Here is a 20,729-nt window from a genome sequence, read left to right as displayed (position 1 = left end):
TGTGGGAGAAGGGGCAGTATTAAACCAACAATGAGCACTTCTAAATTGCACCCTTTTATTTTCAGTTCAAATGACAGGGGTATGTGCTATTGGTGCCCAGTTCTCACTGTCATTCAACGGGAGATGGGTGATAAAATACTGTTGGTCCCTTTGAAAATCCCAACCTTGGTGCTGAAATACCCATACTTGTTACATTAATATTGTTCTCTCTCTCTCCTTTCCCAGCTTGTGGTGTGTATTGTTTGGATGGCCAAACGAAAGTTATTATAGAAAAAGTGCCATCATCATCATCTAAAACATAATTTTGTGTCAACCCAAACCACATTCATTTTAATTAAGCCAGCGATTAGGAAAGCTGATTATTTTCACAGCTACATACGTGGGTATTTCATACACAGGAGATATCGTACAAGTGTGAACTTCTCTTCTCGCCCTCAGTGGTTCTGAACACCATTTGCTCTCACTGAAGTCTGCACCTGCAGACGAAGAGACATGCTAACAGTTGGATGGGAGGCACACTGGCTCTGTCAGAGCACCTCTGCAGCTAGCAACTCGGATGACCCCACAGCTAGCCACACCAGCCCTTGCTCTGGCATCCCCAGGCAACTAGCCCCTAGGACTGCCCAAGCAGCAGCCGATGCAGAGGGCCCCAGGGACTGCCTGAGTGGTGGGGGCAGTGGGAACAGCCACAGCACAGTGGTCCTGGGGTGGTTGGAGCAGTGCCTGATCCCCTGGGCTTCCCCCCAGCCATGGCCAGAACAGCCATTGTCCCCCAGGACTTCCCTGCCCCCCTCCACCCCCAGTGGCGGTTGGAGCGACAGCAGCCCCCCAGAGCTCCCCTTCCCAGTGGTGGTGGGAGCTGCAGCGGGCCCCCCAGGCTTCTCCCTGCAGTTGGTACCAGGACCTTCCCCCCACAGTGCCCCCCATCACAGCACCTCCCCCCGCCATGATTCAAACAGGGGTATTTATGATATAAATCTTGATAAGGTCACAGGTCCCTGATTTTTTGTTTCTTGCCCGTGACCTGTACATGACTTTTATTAAAAATACCCGTGATTAAATCTTAACATTAATTATCATCATTCCACCAAGTTTCTGTGGTGCTTATTATGTCAATATGCTCCTTTAATATCAATCACTCAAGCCCACCCATTGTAGTATTTTGACTTCTAGCATTTGTGTACAAGCACTTATAAAGTGGGTCAATATTTAGGCCTTGGCCACACTGGAGAGTTGCAGCGCTGGTGGTGGCTTTACAGCGCTGCAACTCACTCACCGTCCACACTTGCAAGGCACATACAGCGCTGTATCTCCTTGGCTACAGCACTGGCTGTACTCCACCTCGGCCTGGGGAATAATGACTGCAGCGCTGGTGATGCAGCGCTGCTCCGCCAGTGTGGCCACCAAAAGCGCTTTTATTGGCCTCCAGAGGTATTCGGAGGTATCCCAGAATGCCTGTTAAGCCACTCTGCTCATCTGTTCGAACTCTACTGCCCTGGCCTCAGGTGACCCGCCCTTTAAATGCCCTGGGAATTTTAAAAATCCCTTTCCTGTTTGCTCAGCCAGGTGTGGAGTGCAATCAGTGAATCTTTCCAGGTGACCATGCCTCCACGCGCCAAACGAGCCCCAGCATGGAGCAATGGCGAGTTGCTAGACCTCATCAGTGTTTGAGGGGAGGAAGCTGTGCAGTCCCAGCTGCGCTCCAGCCATAGGAATTACGATACCTATGGGCAGTTATCAAGGGCCATGCTGGAAAGGGGCCATGACCGGGACGCGCTGCAGTGCAGGGTTAAAGTGAAGGAGCTGCGGAGTGCCTATTGCAAAGCCCGCGAGGGAAACCGCCACTCCGGCGCTGCCCCCATGACAGTTTTTACAAAGAGCTGGACGTGATACTTGGGGGTGACCCCACCACCAATCCGAGGACCACGATGGACACTTCAGAGCGGGTGGGGGGGGAGGAGGGAGAGGAGGAAACCAAGAATGAGGGTACTGGGGTGGGGGGAGACACCCCGGAGTCCCTGGAGGCATGCAGCCAGGAGCTCTTCCCAAGCCAGGAGGAAGGTAGCCAGTTGCAGCAGCCGGTACTTGGTGGAGGACAAACAGAGGAGCGGGTTCCCGGTAAGCGGCTTTTATTTTCAGGATGGAAATTTTTCGGGAGAGGAAGGAGGGTTAGGGCTGCATGCATGTATGCTTAGATGTGGAATAGCGCATTGATGTGGTCTATCACGTCACGGTAATCCGCCTCGGTAATCTCTTCAAAAGTTTCAGCCAGAGCGTGGGCAATGCGCTTGCGCAAGTTTATTGGGAGAGCCACTGTGGTCCTTGTCCCAGTCAGGCTAGTGCGTCCATGCCACTGTGCTGCGAGGGTTGGGGGGGACCATTGCTGCACACAGACAAGCTGCATAGGGGCCAGGGAGGAATCCGCATTGATGTAGAAGACCCTCTCGCTCTTCCCAGGTGACCTGCAGCAGTGAGATATCTTCCAGGATCAACTCCTGTGGAAAATGTTGGGAGAGTGTTCAGTGTAGGTGCCCCCTGCAGCTGTTTGCTTTCCCCAATGCACAGAAACCCCGAGGACAGTACAGCCCTGAAGCAATCAGTCCCCCTTACTCACCATTTCGGGGCTCCTGTGGGTTATGTGCGCTCTCTTTGGTATGGGAAAATTATGCTATTTTGAAGACTGTAAACTCCTTCACTGTGTGTGAATAACTGTCTGACATAAACAATGCTGCCTCTGTTAAGTGTTGCCTTTTTTGCCTTTCCACAAGCAACCTTGAGATCTCGGCTGCCCGTGTTATCAACAGCTCAAAGACTCCAAAACCTCCGGAAGAAGCCACGAAAAAGCAAAGAAGATCTGCTGCAAGCAGTTATGGATCATTCTGTCACAGAAAATCAAAAAGTGCAGGACTGGAGGGAAAGGGAAAGCAGGATCCGCCAGAAAAACTCAGCAGCCAGGAAGAAAAACACAAAGCAGCTGATAAGCATCCTGGTGCGCCATGCGGACTCTATCCAGGCACTTGTAGCCATGCAGGCAGAGCACTACCGTGCCGCCCTCCCTCCCCCCCGGCCCAAAGCTCTTTCCCTTGTGCCCCAATATCAGCTCCAAACCTCCTTCCCCAGCATCCAGGTTCTTACCTCCACCAGCTGCCTCCAACACCTGTACGTTCACCAACCAGCCCTGAGAACTACGACCCTTACCCTCTGCACTCAACCCCCATCACCATGCAGTATAGCCATCCTGAAGTGCAGCAGTCATTGCACAGCACTCCAGAGAGGACATATTCAAACCTGTGACTGTACAGTTCACCAACCCACCCCCCTGCCTTTTTAGGTTCCCAAAATTTTGTGTGTCTGTCAATAAAGCTATTTTCTTTTCAATAAATGAATTCTTGGCTTTGAAAACAGTCTTTATTATTGCAGAAAGTCAAAGATACCTTAGCCCAGGAAAGAAACAGGCACTGCAAATCAGCTTAGGAAACACAGATTCCTACTAACATTGTAACCACTGCACTTCACTCCCGTGCAAGGCACCAAACATTACTGTTGGTTTTCAGCCTCAAATTCCTCTCTCAAGGCATCCCTAATCCTTGCAGCCCTGTGCTGGGCCTCTCTACTAGCCCTGCTCTTTCGCTATGCAAATTCAGCCTCCAGGCGTTGAACCTCAGAGGTCCATGCCTGACTGAATCTTTCACCCTTCCCTTCACAAATATTATGGAGGGTACTGCACGCGGATATAACCGTGGGGATGCTGCTTTCCCCCAAGTCTAGCTTCTCATACAGAGATCACCAGCACCCCTTTAAATGGCCAAAAGCACACTCCACAGTCATTCGGCACCGGCTCAGCCTGTAGTTGAATCGGTCCTTGCTCCTGTCAAGCTTCCCTGTATATGGTTTCATGAGCCAAGGCATTAACGGGTAAGCGGGGTCTCCAAGGATCACAATGGGCATTTCGATGTCCCCTACTGTGATCTTCCGGTCAGGGAAAAATGTCCCTGCCTGCAGCTTCCTGAACAGGCCAGTGTTCCAAAAGATTCGTACATCATGCACCTTTCCAGGCCAGCCTGTGTTAATGTCAATGAAACACCCATGGTGATCCACAAGCGCCTGGAGAACCATAGAGAAATACCCCTTCCGATTAATGTACTTGGATGGTAGGTGGGGTGGTGCCAGAATAGGTATATGTGTCCCATCTATCGCCCCTCCACAGTTAGGGAAACCCATTTGTGCAAAGCCATCCACAATGTCCTGCACGTTCCCCAGAGTCACGGTTCTTCTTAGCAGGATGGCCCTGCAAACTTGCATCAACATGATTCCAATGGTTGACTTTCCCACTCCAAACTGGTTCCCGACCGATCGGTAGCTGTCTGGAGTTGCCAGCTTCCAGATTGCAATAGCCACCCGCTTCTCCACCGGCAGGGCAGCTCTCAATCTCGTGTCCTTGCGCCGCAGGGTGGGGGCGAGCTCAGCACACAGTCCCATGAAAGTGGCTTTTCTCATCCGAAAGTTCTGCAGCCACTGCTCGTCATCCCAGACTTCCATGACGATGTGATCCCACCACTTAGTGCTTGTTTCCCCAGCCCAAAAGGGTGTTCCACGGTGCTGAGCATTTCCGTGAATGCCAGAAGCAATTTAGTGTCATACGCGTCAGGCGACTCGCTATCATCGTCGGACTCCTCATCACTTTGGATGTTAAAGAATAGCTCAACTGCCAAACTTGATCTGCTGGCGAGACTCCATTTCCCACAGAAATCGCGCTGCACAGAAACCGTTGAGAGAGTCAAGATGGTGCCAAATGTGGATGGAAAAACAGGGATTGCTGGGATGTGAAGCGATGCTTCACGGGGTGTTGGGACAGGAAGCAGAATGACCCGCCCCCTCTGCCCCCTTCCCACAACCCACGGCGCCAAAATGGGACGAGGTGCTCTGTGGGATAGCTGCCCATAATGCACCACTCCCAGCACCGCTGCAAATGCTGAAAATGTGGCCACACTGCAGCGCTGGTAGCTGTCTGTGTGGCCACACTCCAGCGCTTTCCCTACACAGCTGTCCGAAGACAGCTTTAACTCCCAGCGCTGCACACCTGCAAGTGTAGCCAAACCCTTAGTTGTCTGCCTTAATGTGATGTAATTGAATGGGGCTCTTTTTCATTTGACCATTTCTCTTCAGCTCCGACTGTACTTTATCAACTTCTACCCTCTCTTCTCTTGCCACTGAACAGAATGGGAATGCTACTGCAACTGTAGGCCTCAGGGAAGAAACATTTTGTACAGTTCTAGTCGGTCCACCTCACTCATCCAGCCTAGTAGTTGGGTCTCACCATTGGTCGCACAATATTATGCACCACACAGCATGAATCAATGGCTGCTGGAATGTTTTCCTCCTCAGAGATTGATCCTTTTCATGAGACACTTTCACCTGCCCTTCAAAGTCCATTTCCTAGTCATCCTGAACCTGCCCAGGTGATCGATAAACCTCTCCTTGATTCTCTCTAGGTTGTTGTCATATGGCTTCCAGAGAAGGAAAGGATGGGCCAAGTCACCAAGAGAGAGGCAGAGCTGACACACAAACCCTGTTAAAGTCAGTTGGACAATCTAGGGAGAACACCCTAGCTTTCAGCTTTTCAAAAAGCCCTGCATTTCTAAAACTTTAAGGAGTGTGGACTTTTCCCAACAAGCCACCATTCATGTCAGTAAATCATCCACTAGGTTTCATCAAAGCCTCTGTACTGTGGAGCAGTTACCCTTGTAGTTTGTGTACTCAAAGTCTAACTGGGGAAAGGGGCACACAATAAGGACTCAGCATTGTTAGGGAAGTCATTGAATTCATCTATTATTTCCTGCACATTGCCCCGGTTTTGTACCCAGAACAGCAAGACATTATTTCACACCTTGCATACCTGCATGATGACCAACCCCATAATGATTTTCTAGCATCAAATTGATTCCCCACTGACCGATAGAGATATGAGGTTGCACAATTCCATGTGGCAATGGGAATTCCTTTCTTCACTGTTGGGATAGTGCTCATCTCAGTGTCTGTGCACTGCAGATTTTTGGTGAGCTTGGACCTCAGCTCCAGGAATGTGGTTTTCTACAAGTGAAAGTGCTGGAGCAACTTCTGGTCATCCCAGGTGTGCATCATAACCCAGTCCCTGCACTTGGTGCTCACTGGATGGGCTCCAAACAACCTCTCTGCTGGGTGCACCTGATCTTGGAAAGTTGTACGGGTGTATCCACAGGACTGTCTGTTCGCTCATCCTCAGGTGACTCTATCTGAGCACAAGGGCCTTGCAAATAAAACAGAATTATTTTCTCTATACATAAAATGGGTAAGAGTGCTGTGTTCCTCTGCACTGCATGCATCTTTGCAGTGGACAATTCATACACTGGGCATGAAAGCAGCAGGCTATTGGATGAAACGGAGGGAATTGTCAACATTTCCCCCTGTATTCCCTCTAGTCTCTGAGAGACATAAGGGTATTCCACAATGCACTGGGAAAATCTCCCACAAGGTAACATGCTAAAAGGTGTTGTTAGGGGACAATAGGGTTCCTATCCAGATTACAACACATCTTTTCCCAAAACATCCTAATGCTGTGTGGACACAAGGCACCAGCACAATTGATCAAATATGAATGAACTCTGTTCAATTAGTTTTGTCTATGGTACAGCTGGCTTTGAACTCAAATTCCCATTTTGTAAGAAATTCTGATATTTAAAAAAAGAAGAAAAAAGAAAAAAAGAATTGTTACTCGCTTGTGGGCCAATTCCACACCCCTTGCTCAGCAGAACTACTTGCATCAGTAAGTGCTACTCAATGAGAGTAAGGGTTGTGGAACTGATCACACAGTTGGCTTCACTGGGCATGTTATTTTGAGGAAGGTAACCAACATCTTTATGGAAAAAAGACTAAAAACACACTCAGTTCATTTCAGTCTGGGAAATCACTGTAATCCCATAACAAAGCAACATTAAAAATAATATCTTGCTTGAATTTATGAACCTTATGAAGAACCTGAGTACCATGTCCCAGAGGGTTCTGTAATGAAGCAGAAAGACTCATCAATGACGTCAATGCTCATTGTTCAGAGGTCAGTGAGGAGGCGATATTGCCAGGGGTAAAAGTGACTTTTCTGGCTGTTGATAGAACCTAACAGCCACAATATTTGTGGTCCTTTAGTTTGGGGTGACATTTTCAAATTCCATCACTCAGTAATGTTAAAGCAGATGAACACTGCAAGTATGTGAGCTGTGTGACAGGCAGATGTGCTGATCCCTTGACAGAAGAGAGCATGAGGTCTCTGTTAAGGTTCTGCAAGATGAATGAAGCTCGGGTATGTATTGATTTCAGGCTACTGTTGGAGATCGATCTGATAGCCTTATGGAATGCCAGAATGAATTATCAACAGTGTTGTCTCTAATATGATGGTGGCAAGGAATACAGAAGACTTTTCTTTCAATTCTGATTTCAATGCTTTTAGATTCTGGTTGGTGAGGAGTGCCCCAATGCTACCTTAAGTGTCACTAAACCTAAGTTTTGATTGTGTTTGTTATTATAAGAGCCGCTCTGAACGTTTTTCCCCTACCGAAAGTTTTCAGTTTTAATTGAAATAGTAAAAATGTTCAGTTGAAAATGAATTACAAACTGAGGCGGGAGAATGGTTTTCCAAGGAAAAAATGAATTGAGGAAAGAAGACACTTTATGTGAATATTTTCATTTAATTTAAACTATGCTATTCTGCTGAAAAAATAGTATGACTGGCTTTAATTATTATAATTGTTACAGTAGCACCAGAATCAAGGCTCAGGGTCACATTGTGCTAGGATCTGCATATAAATAGAAAGAAGTTCTCCAGATTAAGTCAAGGGGGATTTTTTTTTACTAAGGTGAAAGGAGAAAAACTGGAAGCTGGCATGGAGAGGAGACTGGACAAGGAAACTGGGAGCTTTGGAAGTAGACTGGGACTAACTGGTCAATAAAACTAGTGCTGAGAGTTGGGAGGGAGACTACATGGGCAAAGAGAGTAGGACTGGATGTCAGAGAGGGACATGAAGGGGAGAGGTGTTGCTAGCCAGGAGGTGACGGGGAGACTGAGATCAGATGAGGAGCTGGGGGAGATACTGGGATTATCAGAACAGGAAGACTGGGGCTGAGAACCTGTAGAAAAGTGTGGAGGAGATGAGAAGGCATGGTGGACAAATCCAATGAGTATCTGGGTGAAGGGGCAGAACCAGCACTGGCTGGGGAAAGAGACTGGGAGAAGGAAGTGAGATGGGGGCGGAGGGAAGATAGCGAGATTTTATGAGTTAGATTGGGACTGCCAGCAAGTGGGAAGGGGGATTTTGGATGGAGGGGGTGAGTGAAACTCGCTGTGGAAGGGGATACTGGGACTGGTATGAGAAGCCTGGGGAGTGGGGACTGACTCGGTGAGGAGAATAAAATGAGACAAGGAGCAAGGCTTGGGAAAGAGCCAGGACTGGGACAGGGAAAGGTTGAGGGCAGAATAATAATCCCTCATCTCCAGAGCTGTGAAACAAATTCACTGACGTTTGTGAAGCGCTCAGATACTATAGTGAGGGGCACTATAGGAAAGCCCCTGCGTGAATTAATAATTCTCTCTCCAGAGCTGGGTTTGCATAGTGTGCAGTAATTAAGCTTTAGGGTCACCCGTAGAATGATGAAGACAAAACAAAATATTGAATAGCTGCTTAGTAAGGGGAAATAATAATGTGTGATCAGGTAATTAAGGACTCTATCATAATTAAGCTTGGAATAATTCAGTGTTTTAATATAATTTCAACAGAGCATACCGATGTTTATTTTTAAGCCTTTTTTCAATTGTTATCAATTGAAATTTTCACAATTATGGGAAATTATGGGGGGGCTCAAATAAAGGGAGTTAGATGCTAAATATTTAATGACAGTACACATTGAGATATAAAAAGTTAAAGCTTTATAACTGCTAAAACACAAATTGTGAGTATCACATGTGAACATGTACAAAATAAACATCCTTAAATCAAACTCTAGTAAGTTCTCAAGACGAGTTTTTATGGCTTTTCCTGTCTGTAGATTTTAGTGGTTATTGATGGAAATGTTTTTTCATCAACGTGTGTGTTTGCTGTCAAGTACCTCTAAATATCCAGCCAGTCCACGTCTAATCATAATGTGTAAGTACAGGGAAGTGAATGAAAGTTGCACGGGCAACTTTAGTCCTGGCATTTCCTAACTTTGAGAGAGACAGAGTTATGCTCTAGTTCAGTCACAAACTCTTGGGCTTGATGCATATTAAATCCTCATCTTGCTCCCTTCCAGCCTTTAAATAAAGGACTGTGTGGACTGATGGCCACATTTCACCACAATAACTCATGTCAAGTACTCCTTCACTCCACGGGGAGTCCCATGGAGCTCATTGAGTAAGATCATGATAAAAGGAGCAGAATCTTGACCTCTATGGGAAAATTTCCCTCTTGTAAATAGTTATATGGGAAAGTTAATAAACTGGTTTTCTACTGCAGAAAAGTCAAAATTTCTAACAGAACTTCTGGAGATTTATTAAGAAGCAATGTAATGACATTTCTATGGGTTGAGTGCACTTTTATCTGAGCGAACAGGAGATGTGCCTTTATTTTCAATGGGAGTGAGATGCAAAAGGGACCTGCAGCCCTCTGCATTCTCCTTAGCCCTTTTGTTCTTTTTTAAAATGTTTATCTCATTCCTTTTACCAGGTTAATAGAGACAATGAAAGAGAGAAACCACACAGCACTGACGGAATTCATCCTGCTGGGGTTTGGAAGTGGTCTGGGGCTCAAGGTGGCCCCCTTTGTGGTGTTTCTGGTGATTTACATGACAACCGTGCTGATAAACACCATCATGGTCTTTCTCATTAGCGCCAACTCTCCCCTGCACACCCCCATGTACTTCTTCCTCATGAACCTGTCACTCTTAGACCTCTTCTACTCCTCCACCATTGCTCCCAAAGCCATGATCAGCTTCCTAGCAGGCAGCAAAACCATTTCCTTCATTGGATGTGCCACCCAATTATTCTTCTTTGGTCTCTTTGCCAGTACTGAGGCGTTCATCCTGGCAGCCATGGCATATGATCGATACACCGCCATCTGCAACCCGCTCCTGTATCCCATTGCCATGTCCAAGCAAGTTTATGTTCAACTGCTTGTGGGTTCCTATGTTTGTGGTGGTGTAAACGCAATGGTGCAAACAGTCTTCACCTTTACACTGTGTTTCTGTGGGTCCAGTGAGATAGATCACTTCTTCTGTGACATTCCACCTCTACTAAGCCTCTCATGCACCAACACAGACATCAATAAAGTGGTGCTCTTCACTTTATCTAGCCTCATCATCGTGAGCACATCCATGGTCATTCTTGTATCCTATGCCTGCATCATCTCTGCCATCCTCAGGATTCGCTCTGCTGAGGGCAGACGCAGAGCCTTCTCCACTTGCACCTCCCACATGATGTCCGTGAGTTTATTTTATGGCACTATTACCTTCATATATGCCCAGCCCAGTTCTCTATCTGCTCCAGCTCAGAGCAAAATGGTGTCTGTGTTTTATACCCTGGTCATCCCTATGTTGAATCCCCTCATCTATAGCCTGAGGAACAAGGATGTGAAAGAAGCTTTGGGAAGAACCATCAGCTCAGTGCTTCTAAAATGAACCTTCTCTATGAACATTGAGATAATAATCCTTTGGGTTCAGGACAGTAACAGTCAAAATCTCTCTCTCTCTCTCTCTCTCCTTACAACCCCTGTATCAATCTATCTATTGATCTACCTGTTTATCCCCATACAACCCATCTATCTATCTATCTATCTATCTATTGATCTATCTAAATTTGCAGTTCCCATTTGTACTCGTCTCTCTCTATAAATGTGTATGTCACTCCCAACACGGGTGTATGCCATTATAAGAGTGATTTAAAAATAAATCTATCAAACCTTTGTGTATTTATATTACATTTTTTCACATTGTTATCTGTTCATGTACCTTAGAAATGCATCTGATTTGGAAATATGGATTCAAACACACCTGAACTTTATGGGAGTGTTTGAGATCTGTGTTGGAATTTGACCGCTGCTCTATCAATGCTGATCCGCACACTGGAACTCAAGAATAGTCCCGTGGCTTAATATATGTGTGTGAGAGTGTGTGTGTGTGTGTGTCTGTGTGTGTGTGTGTGTGTGAGAGAGTGTGTGTGTGAGTGTGTTTGTGTGTGAGTGTGTTTGTGTGTGTGTGAGTGTGTTTGTGTGTGTGCATGCATTTTTGAAAACAGCCTCTTTTACTTTCAGTTCAGATGACAGGAGTATGTGCTATTGGTGCCCAGTTCCCACTGTCATTCAATGGGAGATGGGTGATAAAATCCCTTTGGCCCCTTTGAAAATCCCAGTCTTGGTGCTAATATCCCAGGACTTCTTACCCTAATATTGGTCTCTCTCACTCTCTTTTATCAGCTTGTGTTTTGTGTATTGTTCGGATAGCCCTTCAAAGTCCACTTCCTAGTCATCCTGAACCTGCCCAGGTGATCGCTAAACCTCTCATTGCTTCTTTCCAGGTTGTTGTCGTACGGCTTCCAGAGAAGGAAAGGGTGGGCCGAGCCACCAAAAGCGAGGCGGAGCTGACACACAAACCCTGTTAAAGTCAGCTGGACAGTCTGGGGAGAACACACTAGCTTTCAACCTTTCAAAAAGCCTTGTATTCCTAAAACTTTGAGAGGTGTGGACTTTTCCCAACCAGCCAACATCCATGTCAGTAAACCACCCACTAGGGTTCACCAAGGCCTCTGTACTATAGAGCAGTAACCCTTGTGGTTTATGTACTCAAAGCCTATCTGGGGAAAGGGGCACACAATAAGGACTCAGCATTGTTAGGGAAGTGATTGAATTCATCTATTATTTCCTGCACATTGCCCCGGTTTTCTAACCAGAACAGCAAGATATTATTTCTCACCTGGCATGCCTACATGATGACCCATCCCCAAACTGATTTTCTGGCATCAAATTAATTCCTCACTGACCGATAGAGATATGAGGTTGCATGATTCCATGTGGCAATGGGAATTCCTTTCTTCACTGTCGAGACAGTGCTCATCTCGGTGTCTGTGCACTGCAGGGTTTGGGTGAGCTTGGCCCCAGGCCCGGCTCTAGGTTTTTTGGCTGCTCCCCATCCCAGCCCTAGGCTCTTCCCCGCCACCAGTGCCCTCCCCCTCCCGCACCCCCTGCCGCCCCAGCCATGGGCTCTCTCTTCCCCCCACACACACTCCCTGCCACCCCAGCTCTGGGCTCCCCCCCACAAACGTGACCTCCTCGTTCACCACAGCAATCCCCGTTTACACTTGCAGTGGGGATCAAACTGTTTCTCCTATTTTTATTTCACTTTAGTATAAATCTCACCCCCCCATCCCCTGCAACCCCATCTTTAGAGCTCCAAATGCACATGGAAGGCATAGGGACTAACCCTCAAACCTTGTACCCCAAAAGGGATGGGGATCTAGTAAAGAGGGTTCAGGCAGCGGAGCGGGTGTGGGGGCGCTTGGGGGCTCTACACTGGCAGAGAAGCGGGGTGTGATGTGCTCGCGGAGGAGGAGAGGGGGTATCAGGAGGGTTGCGGGAGAAGAGGTGCAGGGGAAGGGGGGAGGTGCGGGAGGAGAGGGCTGGGGGACGGTACAAGGGGAGAGGTGTGGGTGAAGGGAGAGTACAAGGGGAAGGGGTGCGGCGAAGGAGCGATGGGGGGAGGTACAAATGGAGGGGCTGCGAGTGGGATGGGGGGTGAAAGGGCTGAGAGGGGCAGGCGCTGACAGCCGCTTCCCCAGCCCTGTGCAGGCAAAGCCGAGAGGACAGACACTGACCCCCCAGGTGCCCGAGCTGTGGGGGTCCCCCAGCAGGGCAGTACCCCCCGCTGCCCCACTCGGAACTGGGCTCTGCCTCTCCCCACCCAGGGCAGGCAGCGTGGGGCTGAGGCGGGTGCACAGCAGCCCGGGCTCTGCTCCGGGGGACGATGCTGGGGCTCCCCAGCATGAGGGCAGCCTGAACTGCAGTCCAGCGTGTGCGACTCAGGCTGCCATGAGCGCCATCTAGCCGCTGAAGCCAGAACTGCAGTCTCAGTTCCAGCTCAGCCTGAAAGCCTCAGTTGACAGGGAACATGTTGGTTCAGGGCCGGCTCCCATCTTTTTGCTCCCCAAGGAAAAAAAAAAAGGGGGGGGGGAGTGCCGCCCCTTGGAAAGTTCCGCCCCAAGCACATGCTTGGAGCGCTGGTGCCTAGAGCTGGCCCTGCTTGGCCCTCAACTCCAGGAATGTGGCTTTCTACATCTGAAAGTCCTGGAGCCACTGCTGGTCATCCCAGGTTTGCATCGTAACCCAGTCCCTCCACTTGATGATCATTGAATGGGCCCTAAACCACCTCACTGGGTGCACCTGGTCTTGGAAGTTGTACGGGTGTATCTGCAGGAGTTTCAGTTCGCTCAACCTCAGGTTACTCTATCTGAACACTGGGGCCTTGGAAATAAACCAGAATTCTTTGGTCTATACATAAAACGGAGAAGATTGCTGTGTTTCTCACCACTGCATGCATCTTTGCAGTGGACAATTCATACACAAGGAATGAGAATAGCAGGCTTTTGGATGGCATGGAGGGAATTGTTAACATTTGCCCCTGGATTCCCTAAAGTCTCTGAGAGACATAAGGGTATTCCACAATTCACTATGAAAATCTCCCACTAGGTAACATGCTAGAAGGTTCCACTGGACACTGAAATTCCTACCCAGAGTACAACACATCTCTTCCCGATACAACCTGGTGCTGTGTGGATACAAGGCAGTACTACAGTTCACAGAATATGAATTCATTCTGTTGAATTAGTTTTGTCCATGGTAGAGCTGGTTTAGAACTCAAATTTCCATTCCAGGGGAAATTCTTAAATTAAAAAAAAAAAAAAAAGAACAGAGAAAAAGGAATTGTTATTCAGATTGGATCTAATTCCACACCCCTTATTCAGCAGAAGTACTTGCATCAGTAAGTGCTACTCAATGAGAGTAAGGCCTGCTCTACACTGGGGGGGGGGAATCGATCTAAGATACACAACCTCAGTTATGAGATTAGCATAGCTGAAGTCAACATATAAGAACATAAGAACATAAGAGAGGCCGTACCGGGTCAGACCAAAGGTCCATCTAGCCCAGTATCTGTCTACCAACAGTGGCCAATGCCAGGTGCCCCAGAGGGAGTGAATCTAACAGGCAATGATCAAGTGATCTCTCTCCTGCCATCCATCTCCATCCTCTGACGAACAGAGGCTAGGGACACCATTCTTACCCATTCTGGCTAATAGCCATTTATGGACTTAGCCACCATGAATTTATCCAGTCCCCTTTTAAACATTGTTATAGTCCTAGCCTTCACAACCTCCTCAGGTAAGGAGTTCCACAAGTTGACTGTGCGCTGCGTGAAGAAGAACTTCCTTTTATTTGTTTTAAACCTGCTGCCTATTAATTTCATTTGGTGACCCCTAGTTCTTGTATTATGGGAATAAGTAAATAACTTTTCCTTATCCACTTTCTCAACATCACTCATGATTTTATAAACCTCTATCATGTCCCCCCTTAGTCTTCTCTTTTCCAAGCTGAAGAGTCCTAGCTTCTTTAATCTTTCCTCGTATGGGACCCTCTCTAAACCCCTAATCATTTTAGTTGCCCTTTTCTGAACCTTTTCTAGTGCTAGAATATCTTTTTTGAGGTGAGGAGACCACATCTGTACACAGTATTCGAGATGTGGGCGTACCATGGATTTATATAAGGGCAATAATATATTCTCAGTCTTATTCTCTATCCCCTTTTTAATGATTCCTAACATCCTATTTGCTTTTTTGACCGCCTCTGCACACTGCGTGGACATCTTCAGAGAACTATCCATGATGACGCCAAGATCTTTTTCCTGACTCGTTGTAGCTAAGTTAGCCCCCATCATGTTGTATGTATAGTTGGGGTTATTTTTTCCAATGTGCATTACTTTACATTTATCCACATTAAATTTCATTTGCCATTTTGTTGCCCAATCACTTACTTTTGTGAGATCTTTTTGAAGTTCTTCACAATCTGCTTTGGTCTTAACTATCTTGAGAAGTTTAGTATCATCTGCAAACTTGGCCATCTCACTGTTTACCCCTTTCTCCAGATCATTTATGAATAAATTGAATAGGATTGGTCCGAGGACTGACCCTTGGGGAACACCACTAGTTACCCCTCTCCATTCTGAGAATTTACCATTAATTCCTACCCTTTGTTCCCTGTCCTTTAACCAGTTCTCAATCCATGAAAGGACCTTCCCTTTTATCCCATGACAGCTTAATTTACGTAAGAGCCTTTGGTGAGGGACCTTGTCAAAGGCTTTCTGGAAATCCAAGTACACTATGTCCACCGGATCTCCCTTGTCCACATGTTTGTTGACCCCTTCAAAGAATTCTAATAGATTAGTAAGACATGATTTCCCTTTACAGAAACCATGTTGACTATTGCTCAAGAGTTTATGTTTTTCTATGTGTCTGACAATTTTATTCTTTACTATTGTTTCAACTAATTTGCCCGGTACCGACGTTAGAATTACCGGTCTGTAATTGCCGGGATCACCCCTAGAGCGTATCTTAGATCATCTTAGACTCACTTACTTTGCATCCTCGTGGTGCGGGATCAACAGCCACTGCTCCCCCGTCGACTCCGTTTCCACCTCTCACCATGGTGGAGTTCCGGAGTTGACGGCAGAGCGATTGGGGATCGATTTATCCGATCTACACTAGACACAATAAATCGATCCCCGATAGATCAATCACTACGGTGGGTAGTGTAAACATACCCTAAGGGTTGTGGAACTGGTCACACAGTTGTTTTCACTGGGCGTGTTAATTTGAGGAGGGTAACCAGCATCTTTATGGAAAGAAGACTAAAAACACACTTAGTTCATGTGAGCCAAATATTTTAGTCTGGGAAATCACTTTAGTCCCAAAACAAAGCAACATTAAAAAAACCTAATCTTGCGTGAAGTTTGAACTTTATGAAGCACCCGGGGACCATGTCCCAGTGGGTCCTTGAACGAAGCAGAAAGACTCATCAGTGAGGTCAGTGCTGATTACTGAGACATCAGCGAGGAGGAGATATTGCTGGTGATAAAAGTGACTTTTCAGGCTGTTGATAGAACCCTAACAGCCGCAATATTCTTGACCTTGAGTCTGGGGCAACATTTTCAAATTCCGGCTCTTAGGAACGTTAAAGCAGACGGACACTGAAATTACTTGAGCTGTGTGATAGGCAGATGTGCCGATCCATTGAGAGAAGAGAGCATGAGGTCACTGTTAAGTTTCTGCAAGTTGAATGAAGCTGGGGTATGTATTGATTTCAGGCTTCTGTTGGAGATCAATCTGAAAGGCTTATGGAATGTCATGGTGAATTATCACTCGTGTTGCCTATAATATGATGGTGGCAAGGAATACAGAAGACTTTTCTTTCAATTCTGATTTCAATGCTTTTAGGTTCTGGTTGGTGGAAAGTGCCCTGATGCAACCTGAAGTATCACTAAACCTAATTTTTTATTGTGTTTGTCATTATAAGAGCTGCTCTGAACATTTTTCCCCAACCGAAAGTTTTCAGTTTTCACTGAAATATTGAAAATGTTCAGTTGAAAACTTAATTGCAAAATGGGGAAGGGAGAATGATTTTCCAATAAAAAAAGCTGAATTGTTTTGAGGAAAGTGGATGCTTTATGTAAACATTTTCATTTAATTGAAACTCCACTATTGAAACTCCACTATTCCACTGAAAATCTTGACTGGCCATCATTCTTACTATTGTTACAGTAGCACTGGAACCAAGGCTCAGGGTCACATTGTGCTACACTCTGCATAAAATGAGAAAGAAAGGTCTCTAGATTAAGTCTAGGGGGATTTTTTTTTTAAACTAAGATGATGGGATAAAATCTGGAAGCTGGCATGGAGCGGAGATTGGATAATGAAACTGGAAGCTGGGAGGTAAGCTAGGACTGACTGGGCAATAAAACTAGTGCTGAGAGTTGGGAGGGAGACTATATGGGCAAACAAACCCAACCAAGGACTGGAGGCCAGGGAAGGACATTGAACGGGGGGAGTGTTGATAGCCAGTAGGTGAGGGGGAGGCTGAGATCAAATGATGAGCTGGGGGTGGAGGTGGGATATTGGGACTGGCTGAGCAGGGGCTGAGAACTAGTAGAACAGGGTGGAGAAGGCGAGGAGGTATGGTAGACAAATCCAGTGAGGATCCAGGGTGAAGGGGCAGAACCAGCACTGGCTGGACAAAGACACTAGGAAAAGGAACTGAGTTGGGGACAGGGGGAAGATTGTGAGATTGGATGAGAAGCCTGGAGAGGGAAACTGGGTCTGGGAGTCAGTGGGAAAGAGGAACTTAGACAAAGTGGTCAGTGACTCTGGATGTTGAAGGAGACTGTGACTGATATGAGAACCCTGAGGAGAGGGGACTTGGATTAGCTCGGTAAGGATACTAGGATGAGACAAGGAGCCAGGCTTGAGGAAGAGCCAGGACTGGGAAAGGGAAAGGTTGGGGCAGAATAAAAATCTCTCATCTCCAGTGCTGTGAAAACAAATTCATTGATGTTTATGAAGCACTCAGATACTATGGGAAAGCCCCTGGAGGAATTAATCATTATCTCTCCAGAGCTGGGTTTGAATAGTGTGCAATATGTAAGCCTTGGGGTCACCCATAGAACAATGAAGACAAAACAAAATATTCAATAGATGTTCAGTACTTGAGTCCCATCTATCCTGTGCACTGGATGAGGCAGGAGTACTGTGAAAATAATAATGTGTGATCAGGTAATTAAAGACTCTATCATAATTAAGCTTGGCATAATTCAATATTTTAATATAATTTCAACAGAGAATATCAATGTGTATTTTTAAGCCTTTTTCAATTGTTATCAATTGAAATTTTCACAATTATGGTAAACTACGGGGAGCTTAAAGAAAGGGTGTTAGATGCCAATTATTTAATGACAGTACACATTGAGATATAAAAGTTAAAGCTTTATAACTGCTAAATACAAATTGTGAGTGTCACATGTCATCATGTACAAATTAAATATCCTTAAATGAAACTCTAGTAAGTTCTCAAGCAGCGTTTTTCTAACTTTGCCTGTCTGTAAATTTCAATGGTTATTGATGGAAATGTTTTTTTCACCAATGTGTGTGTTTGCTGTCAAGTACCTCTAAAAATCCAGTCAGTCCACGTCTAATCATAATGTGCAAGTACAGGGAGGTGAATGAAAGTTGCACGGGCAACTTTAGTCCTGGCATTTCCTAACTTTGAGAGACGTAGAGTTATGCTCTTGTTCAGTCACAAACTCTTGGGCTTGATGCATACTAAGTCCTCATCTTGCTCCCTTCTAGCCTTAAAATAAAGGACTGTGTGGACTGAGGGCCACATTTCACCACACTAGCTCATGTCAAGTACTCCTTCACTCTACGGGGAGTCCCGTGGATCTCAGTGAGTAAGGGCTGAGAGTAAGAGTGAGTGAGTAAGAGTAGCAGAATCTTGCCCTCTATGGGCAAATTCCTCTCTTGTAAATAATTATCAAGGGGAAAGTTAACAAATTGATGCTCTATGAAATTTCTACGGGTTAAGTCCACTTTTATCAAAGCCAACGGGAGACGTGACTTTATTTTCAATGAGAGTGAGCTACAAATGGGGCCTGTAGCCTGATGCAGTCTCTTTAGCCCTCTGGTTCTTTTTTAATGCTTATTTCATTCCTTTTCCGAAGGAAATGGAGACAATGAAAGAGAGAAACCACACAGCACTGACAGAATTCATCCTGCTGGGGTTTGGAACTGGTCCGGGGCTCAAGGTGGGCCCCTTTGTGGTGTTTCTAGCAATTTACATGACAACTGTGCTGGGGAACACCATCATGGTCTTCCTCATTAGAGCGAGCTCCGCCCTGCACACCCCCATGTATTTCTTCCTCATGAACCTGTCACTCTTAGACCTCTGCTACTCCTCGACCATCGCCCCGAAAGCCATGGCGAGCTTCCTAGCAGGCGGCAAAACCATTTCCTTCATTGGATGTGCCACCCAATTCTTCTTCTTTGTTGTCTTTGTCACCACTGAGACATTCATCCTGGCAGCCATGGCATATGATCGATACACCGCCATCTGCAACCCACTCCTGTATCCCATCGCCATGTCCAAACAGGTTTGCGTTCAACTACTGGTGGGTTCCTATGTTTGTGGTGGTGTAAATTCCATGGTGCAAACAGTCTTCACCTTTACACTGTGTTTCTGTGGTTCCAATGAGATTGATCACTTCTTCTGTGACATTCCACCCCTGCTAAGCCTCTCATGCACCAACACAAACATCAATGAACTGGTGCTGTTCAGTTTATCCAGCCTCATCATCGTGAGCACCTCCATGGTCATTCTCATCTCCTATGCCTACATCATCTCTGCCATTCTCAGGATTCGCTCTGCTGAGGGCAGACACAGAGCCTTCTCCACCTGCACCTCCCACATGATGTCTGTGAGTTTATTTTATGGTACTCTTACGTTCATGTATGCTCAGCCCAGTTCACTATCTGCTCCAGCTCAGAACAAAGTGGTGTCTGTGTTTTATACCCTGGTCATCCCTATGTTGAATCCCCTCATCTACAGCCTGAGGAACAAGGATGTGAAAGAAGCTTTGGGAAGAATCATCAGCTCAGTGTTTTTAAAATGAACCTTCTCAATGAACATTAATCTAGATAATCCTTGGGTTCTGGTAAGACCAGTACAGTCACAGTCAAAATTTCTATCTATCTATCTATCTATCTATCTATCTATCTATCTAAACTTTCAGTTCCCATTTGTACTCATCTCTCTCTCTAAATTTTATGCCACTCCCAACAGTGGTGTATGCCACTCTAAGAGTGATTTAAAAATAAATCAAACAACGCTCTGTGTATCTATGTTACATTTTTTCACATTGTTATCTCTTCATGTAACTTAGAAATGCATCTGGTCTGTGTCCCTGCCCGCAGGTATATGGGATCTTGGGGAGCAATTACCACACAGGTGGGGTGCCAATTAATTTCTTTATTAAAGGAAAAAGGAAGTGGTGGGAATTTAACAATGAAATACGATGGGATGGGGTGCATAGGGTGTTTACAATAGACAATGATGGGGGGTTCTTCTTATTGAACAGTGTAGGGAGTTCTAACAGTGGGGTACAGTAAGTGGGGTTCAGCACAATGGGATACAGTACAGTCAATAAGCAACTCAACTTTATATAGCAACAACTTTAGATACAGTGTGGAATGCAAAATGTACCCAAAAGAAATGCAAAGTAAAATGGTAGCTTCAATGCAATGCAAAGTATATCAGAAAGGTGGAGGCAACCAATGGGGTGTTATAACCACAAGTAAAATGTGAATCACAGTGCAATGATACAATATGGGTGATAAGTGAAATTATGCAATGTAACAGTATAAAAGAAAATTAATGACTTAATTTGTGAGGCTGTGATAGCAGATAATCTGCAAGAGTGTACCTAAAGGCTGGGTCGAGAAACAGGAGTGGGGAGGGGGGTGAATGATCAGTGGCAACCGATGAGAGGGCAGCTGCAAGCAGCGAGAGACTCTGAAGCCCTGCGGGGTGAAGCCCAGAGCAGTCCTCAGGAGCCTGCGGGCTGGACGTACGGGAGACAAGAGC

The 20,729-nt window shown here is 46.1% G+C and overlaps 2 protein-coding genes across 2 annotated transcripts; both read left to right on the top strand.

Annotated features, from left to right (window-relative positions):
* Positions 1-9,738: 9,738 nt before the first annotated feature.
* LOC123348805 (olfactory receptor 12-like) lies at positions 9,739-10,677 on the top strand. Its single transcript, XM_044986444.1, has one exon. The coding sequence runs from the start codon at positions 9,742-9,744 to the stop codon at positions 10,675-10,677; it is 936 nt and encodes a 311-aa protein (XP_044842379.1). The 5' UTR covers positions 9,739-9,741.
* An 8,136-nt stretch (positions 10,678-18,813) lies between these two features.
* LOC123348520 (olfactory receptor 12-like) lies at positions 18,814-19,758 on the top strand. The gene has a single exon (XM_044986016.1). The coding sequence runs from the start codon at positions 18,814-18,816 to the stop codon at positions 19,756-19,758; it is 945 nt and encodes a 314-aa protein (XP_044841951.1).
* Positions 19,759-20,729: the final 971 nt, after the last annotated feature.

Source organism: Mauremys mutica, chromosome 13 (assembly GCF_020497125.1).
Source record: "Mauremys mutica isolate MM-2020 ecotype Southern chromosome 13, ASM2049712v1, whole genome shotgun sequence".
NCBI classification, from domain to species: Eukaryota; Metazoa; Chordata; order Testudines; family Geoemydidae; genus Mauremys; species Mauremys mutica.
Note: the sequence above shows the minus strand (reverse complement) of the source record. Positions and strands in the feature narration are given on the sequence as shown.